The sequence below is a fragment of the Quercus suber genome, unplaced genomic scaffold (assembly GCF_002906115.3).
Source record: "Quercus suber isolate HL8 unplaced genomic scaffold, Cork oak 2.0 scaffold_154, whole genome shotgun sequence".
Classification (NCBI taxonomy): domain Eukaryota; kingdom Viridiplantae; phylum Streptophyta; class Magnoliopsida; order Fagales; family Fagaceae; genus Quercus; species Quercus suber.
Window position 1 is genome coordinate 126,432 of NW_027069615.1, and position 7,566 is coordinate 133,997.

Below are 7,566 nucleotides of genomic sequence, written 5' to 3' on the forward strand. Positions count from 1 at the left end.
GTGAATAACTTTGTTTTTAATTTCTTAGCGTCTGCTGTCAAAATTTTTGCTTGTTGATGAGGCAAACATCAATTGAGTTGCCTTGAAATTTGCTAGATTAACTTTGTGAATTGATATTTGATTCACAATATTTTTGTACTTACTAAATTCTATGATGTTGTTGGTTTGGTTTAAAAAATTACAACCCCAAAAAGTTAAGCTGCACTCATGCCTTTTCTATTTTGTTCCAGATGTTATAATAGTTTTTTTTTTAAATAATTATAAATTCAAATAAAGCCAGTGAATATTAGGAAATTCAATAAGTGGCCTTTAGCTTTTAAAAGAGGAGCATGTTTTGGGTGGTATACAGGATCAACAAAATGGTATGGAGAAAAAAGTCTTTCAAAGTTGAAGTCAAAGTGTTCGTATGATAAAATAGAAACTATCACTTAACAAAATTGGTAATTGTAGAATCTCTCTCTCTCTCTCTCTCTCTCTCTCTCTCTCTCTCTCTTTTTTAATGCCTTAAGCATGTGTTTATACTAGGGAAAATGGTTTGATATTTTTTTGCTTGGTAAAGTGACTCACATACCCTATGGGATAGAAATCGCGAGCTCTCACGATCACTAGGGGTGGAGTGCCATTAGGGCTACAGACAGTTGGTAGTTTGAAATTTTGAACATTAGTTGAAAGATCGATCATAATATCTTGTTCATCTCAAAAGCTACAATGAAAGTTAAAGGACTTTTTCTGTTGCTTGTTTTGAGTTTCTTCCACTCATGTACTTGTTAATGGATTTTTTGGTAGCTTGTGATCAAATTTGTATAGATCCACTTACTGCAACTCCCGTTGGTTCACCTTGTGGTTGTGTGTTTCCCATGAAAGTCAGACTTCTTCTCGATGTAGCCACCTTTGCTGTTTTTCCAGTAATGAGGGATCTAGAGATTGAGATCGCAGAAGGCACCTATTTGGAGCAAAGGCAAGTTAAAATTATGGGTGCTATTGCCAATAGTCAAAATCAGGAAAGAATAGTTGTGGATATTAACTTGGTTCCACTGGGAGAGAAGTTTGATAATTCTACTGCAGTACTGACATCTGATAGATTTTGGCATAAGAAAGTGCCTTTAAATACAACTCTTTTCAGTAACTATGAAGTGGTATACATTAGTTATCCAGTTATATGAAGTGGTATACATTAGTTATCCAGTTACCTACCCTGATTACCTTTAATTTCTAGTGAAAGGAAAGAAGAACAAAAGGGAGTCCTTATCCTTCGTTTTTATTTTATTATCATGAGGGATTCCTTCTTCACCACCTAGTGGGAGTTACATTGGCAATGGACCAAACGGAAGTGGTAGAGATCTCCCAATCACACAAATTTTGTCAACGAGAACCACCAGATGAACCTCAAAACCATTGCCATAATTTCTTTTTCTGCATTTGTGCTCCTACCCTGATTACCTTTAAATTTCTAGCGAAAGGAGAAAAGAACAAAAGGAGTCCTTCAAGTATCCTTCCTTTTTTTTTTTTCTTTTTTAATTATTATTTTTTATTATTATCATGTTTTGGTCACTGAAATAGTTTTCATCAGGGATTTCTTCACCACCTTGTGGGAGTTACATTGGCAATGGACCAAACGGAAGTGTTGGAGACCCTCCCAATCACAGCAAATTTTGTCAACAAGAACCAGCAGATAAACCTCAAAACCATTGCCATAATTTCTTTGTCTGCATTTTTGCTCCTATTAGTTTTCATTGGAGCTGTCTGAATCTTTTTGAGGTGGAGGAAGGTTAGATCTGGTAAGTTTGTGAATTTTTATGTAGATACTTTTACTCAAATGCAGTGTCATCAAATGTTTTTAAACTCTTTATGGTAAACAATGCTCCATCATGACTGTATGTGTTAGTCCTCCCTAGCTTGAAATGCTTGGTTCCTTTATAGCCACCATTTATTTTATATGCCTGCCTAGTGCCTGATTCTTATATATAAATAAAATGTCATGAATGTTCTATCATAATTTGTCATTTTTTGTTGAGAAGATTCTAGTCATACCTTGTGAATTATTACTCAAAAGTATGGATGTTGGTCCTGTGGCTTGGGTTCATGATTTAATTCCACATTTGCGTTATGTTTCCTAGATATTCCATGTGTTTTGAGTCATCCTTCTGCTAGACATGTCAATACTAATTGTTTTTATTTAATTGTTAATAACATTGGAGGTTCAACGGTAAGCAGCTGCGGTGGCTGCTGTGATGGCGAAAGCGATGTGAGAGTGGAGTAACATCAAGAGAGACAAGACTGCTAAAAAAGGCCAGAGCAGTGGCTCTGATACCATGTTAGAAATACTAAATGAATGTATTGTATTTTTCAAGTAATAAAATATACATGAGTGCCTTTATATAAAGGGCAGAGTGTGCAGTACAAGTATGTGTGCTATATATACATGAGTACCTTAGGCCCACTTTGTTTACTTGTATAGCACACATATTTGATTTTCCTTTTAAGTCGTTTACTATGGCTGTATCCTGTATGACTTTGATTAGCCAATAGACCAGCATTTATAAGAGACTCCTAGCATTATTCTCAAGTCTCATTTATCATATTAATTGATTCAATTCCTTCTCCAAAAGAAAAATTAATTGATTCAATTCCTAAAACAAGGCAAAGTTTAAGGGGCGTTTCGTGGCCTTCTTGTATGAGATAGGCACACTTTCTTAGAATCTGTGGTTATAGGAAATGCTTCACTACAAAAAAACTGGACCTAAAGCAACGTTTTTAAAGCACTGTAATAGGTCAACCTATTGTAGTAGTTTCTAAAAGTGTTGTATTAGGTCTCTTTAGTGGTGGTTTTTGAATCCGCTGTATTAGGTGTCATTAGTGGTGGTTATGCGACGTGCTCTTATCTTGTAAAAGCACCTTGATTCCTTTTGTTTCTCAAAAAATAAAACCTTGATTTTCCTTTTTGAGTCATTTGTTATGGCTATATCCTGTATGACTTTGATTAGCCAATAGACCGGCATTTATAAGAGACTCCTAGCGTTATTCTCAAGTCTCATTTATAATATTAATTGATTCAATTCCTTCTCGAAAAGAAAAATTAATTGATTCAATTCTAAAAACAAGACAAAGTTTAAGGGGTGTTTCGTGGCCTTCTTGTATGAGCTAGGCACACTTTCTTAGAATTTGCGATTATATGAAATGCTTCACTACAAAAAAACTGGACCTAAAGTAGCATTTTTAAAGCGCCACAATAGGTCAACCTATTGTAGCAGTTTCTAAAAGCGCCGTATTAGGTCTCCTTAGTGGTGGTTTTTGAATCGGCTAGAAAAAAAAAGCCGGTTATAAAACCAGTTTTTTGTAGTGCTTGTTATAATGGGAAGAATGCTTTTCTTTTAGAACTTACTACAATTAAAAAGAGATAATCAAAGTGGTAAACTCACCTTGCATTCTTGCAATTATTTTTCTTCTCGTTTCTTAACAAGGGTAGTTGAAGATTTTTTTTTTTTTTAGGGGGGGGGGGGTGGGGGGTTGGAGAGAGAGACATATAATATTGTACGTAATATTTATTTTATTTGTAAATTTTTTAATTTATAAATTTCAAATCTAGATATAAAAAAGAGAGAGATAACAAAAAAAAAATTTAATTTTCTTTTGAGGGAAGATTGATTGTAAAAATACAGTCACATTACACTTCTATTTGAGGTTTCTTATAAATTAGTCATTCAACTTTCAAAACATGTAATTCTCACCCTCGACTATCACCTATTGTCATTTGCTCATCCAAAAATGTTGTTTTGGACAAAAATTGACATTGTCATAATAATAAAGGAGGTAAGATGCAAGTTTTGGAAATCAAAAGTGTAAATTATAAGTTTTGAAAGTTGATACATCGATGAAGAATCGACCCTAAACTCAACAGATGTAAAGTGTATTTTAGCCAAACTCATAATATCACATCATAATCAAAGTTTTCCTACATAGAAGTAATATACTTAAGTGTATTCTTAGAATATAAAAAAGTGATTGGTTGACTAGTTTTTTTTTATTTATTTTTTATTTAGAGTTTCAACTTATGGCGTCCTCTTCTGATGATTGTGCTTTTTATCATCAAATCAAGACACCAATCAGTTTTTTTGTGTAAGCGATGATTTAACCCTAGATCTCATATTCAACCATCAAAGACTTTACTAGTTGAGCTAATTGGAACCCACGTGGTTGACTAGTTAAGTGATGATATCGGACATTGAACAATGATGACAAAAGTGATTGCAGTTAATATAACAATGTTAAGCATAAACTCATTATTAGGTTATTAAGCTTGTGAGTTAAGTTGTATCTCAACATAGTATAAATTTCTCACAAAGAAGTTCCAATAGTTTTTTCATTTTTTGATAATTCGATAGTTGAGGGATAGAAGATTTGAACCCTAGATTTATAAGTTGAAATACGAAGCTGTGTCAATAAGCTAAAAAGCTCTTGGCCTCCAAATGTTAATATTTAACTCTTAGAAACCCAAAATGTTGTATAAATTCTATTTATTTTGTATACACTCTGTTTTTCTCTTTCTCTTTCTCTCCAATTTATTCCTTTTAGATTCCTAATAGCTAAAAAGAACCATTGTATACCCTTAATGCGATGATCACTCTATAAATACAAGTAATTGTGAGATATGGGGGGCAAGGATCGAGATTCAAGCCTTCAAGAGAGAGTTTCACATACATATACACTTACATTAGATTATAGTAGAATTTCTATCTTCTATAAAAAAAATAAAAATAAAAAAAGCTAAAAAGAGTAAACAGAAAAAATAATAATAAATTTTCAAAGTTTTCTTATAAATTGGGCTATTACGTGGCCGTCAATATAAGACCATTCAAGTCACGTGTATTAAATTATATATATGATCTATTAAATAATTTAAAATTATTAAAAAAATGATTCCCTTCTGTCTGTGATTTTCATAGATGATTTTCTGGAATTTCTAGAATGTCTGCCCTCCCAAACCCGCAATTTCCGCTAATCATTTTGTCCCTAGTTATCAGTTTGGAGACTAATGTGTTGGACCGATCGAGGCTAGTCCAAGAGTATATGTTAAGACCCAATATTACAGAATTGGTCTCCTTTTAATATTCTAATGCTCCTTGTTTCTCACCCCCACCACCCCCCCACCCCCCCATAAAAAAAAAAAAAGTCTTTCATTTTGCTAGTAAAAGTCACGTACACAGGACTGACTTGGCAAAAGATTTATCAATTTGCCCCTTCTACCTAATAATCTATAAATAGCAACCAAACTATAACACTTTTGCACCATTAAGTTCTAGCTTCTACCTTAATTTCAAAATTTCTCAGCAATGTCTTATAAAGTTTTTTCTCTGTTTTCATTCACTCTCCTCCTTCTTCTCCTTCTTCCTCTCCATTCCCATGCAACTTCAAGAAACATCCATGACAAAAAATTATCACCGTTTGAGTTTCTCAAACATCTTCAAGGATGTCACAAGGGAGAAAAGGTCAAAGGCATCCATAACCTCAAAGCTTACCTTGAGAAATTTGGTTATTTGAGCTATAACCATTCTCAAAATCAAACTCATACCAATGATGATGATTTTGATGAACTCTTGGAATCCGCCATTAAAACTTACCAACTTAATTACCATCTCAATGCCACAGGGTCAATGGATGCCAACACAGTATCAACAATGATGATGCCTCGTTGTGGGGTGGCAGACATCACCAATGGTACAAATTGGATGCGCTCAGGCAAGAAGAAACATCACCACCGCCATGGCTCTTTTCATACTGTCTCTCACTATTCCTTTTTCCAAGGAAATCGCAAGTGGCCAACTTCTAAGTACCATCTCACCTATGGATTTCTCCCTGGCACCCCAACCGAAGCAATAAGTCCCGTTGCAAAAGCTTTTGAAACGTGGGCTGCTAACACACACTTCAAGTTCTCAAGGGCTCAAGATCAAACAAATGCAGATCTCAAAATTGGTTTCCATAAGGGGGACCATGGAGATGGGTCCCCTTTCGATGGAGCTGGAGGAACCCTAGCCCATGCTTTTGCACCGACTAATGGGAGATTCCATTATGATGCAGATGAAAAATGGAGTGTGGGGGCAGTCCCAGGTTCATATGACTTGGAGACAGTTGCCTTGCATGAAATTGGGCACCTTCTTGGGTTAGGGCATAGCGAAGTTGAAGGGGCCATCATGTGGCCTGCCATACGTTCAGGGGTGACCCAAGGTTTGCATAGGGACGATATTGACGGCATTAAAGCCTTATATAATTTTTAAGTGTTTAAGGATTTGCAATATGCAATTATTAGCAGGTAGAGAATAAAGCATAGTGCAAATGCATGGGACTAGAACTATTGGACCATATAAGTAGAGAAAAGAAGAGAGAAAATAAATTTTTAACCAATTCACGGTGGAAAGTGATGCTTGATTGTATTTTACTTCATGTTGTAATAATACTATTTCATTTTTTTCAAGAGCTAGCTTTGTAGTTTAACTGAGATTTCTTGATGTTTACAACGAAAATGTCCAATATTCAAATCCTTCCACCCCAATTATAAAACCATTAAAATAAAGTAAAATAATAATGCTTCATTTTGAAACCATCATGGAATTATACAACTTGGAAATTTGTATGATGTGATAAATAAAACTTTTTAATTTCGTTTTAACTATAACTAGTTTGTGACCCTATGCATATGCATAGATACACTTAAAAATATACAATAAGATGCATAATATAATTCCTATATATATAATTTAAATACTATTAATAGTCATTTTTATATTTTGTTAACTCTTTAAAAAAAAATTAAGGATATTATTAGGTATAAAATTTATATTTACCATTTTTTTAAAATTATTGTGAAGCACCCTTTTTTTTATTTTTTATTTTTATAATTCATTTATTCTAGACTCTTTGATTTTTGTACTTAATAACTCACTTGGATTAATAATTATGATATGGTCTCACATTTGATTCTAAAATTAAGAAATAAAACTTTTTAAAATTGACACCTCTCCATGTACAAAGTGCTTGGGGGTTTGGGGGGAAAAGTTTCGAGCTGCAGGGTTAACAGTATGTTGTAATTATCTCTCAATAAATAAAAAATAAATAAAAAAACTCTTTAAAAATAAATAATTTAAGACATATGACGCAAAATTAAAACTTTAATTTAGAATTCTAATTTGAGTTTCTCTTAACTTCACTTATTATTACATATATAGATAACAAAAAATTTTAGGACTTTTATGATTGACTTTCAATACAAATGTCTTATAAAATTTGGCACTTTTGATAAAAGGATTATAGTTAAAGTAGTCATCTTACTCAGGGGCAGAGTTAGAGTTAGCGGGGCACCTGCCCTCCCTAACTCCTAAAATTTCCTTGCATATGTAGTCTACTCTTGTTACTGACTGACATAGAAAGAAAAAAAAAATGAACAAAAGGATTCCCACTTGAAAGTGACTCTTGTTACTCACTAACAAAGACCAAACCATATAACCTTTTCACCAATTTCACTATTCTTATAAACAACTCTTATTGTCTCACGTTTTGCAACTATTGCACTAT

General features: G+C 33.5%; 1 protein-coding gene across 1 annotated transcript; it reads left to right on the plus strand.

Annotated features, from left to right (window-relative positions):
- The first annotated feature begins 5,299 nt into the window (after positions 1–5,299).
- Positions 5,300–6,469, plus strand: LOC112039622 (metalloendoproteinase 2-MMP). The gene has a single exon (XM_024072506.2). It carries the CDS (start codon positions 5,331–5,333, stop codon positions 6,270–6,272), a length of 942 nt encoding a protein of 313 aa, XP_023928274.1. The 5' UTR covers positions 5,300–5,330; the 3' UTR covers positions 6,273–6,469.
- The last annotated feature ends 1,097 nt before the right edge of the window (positions 6,470–7,566 follow it).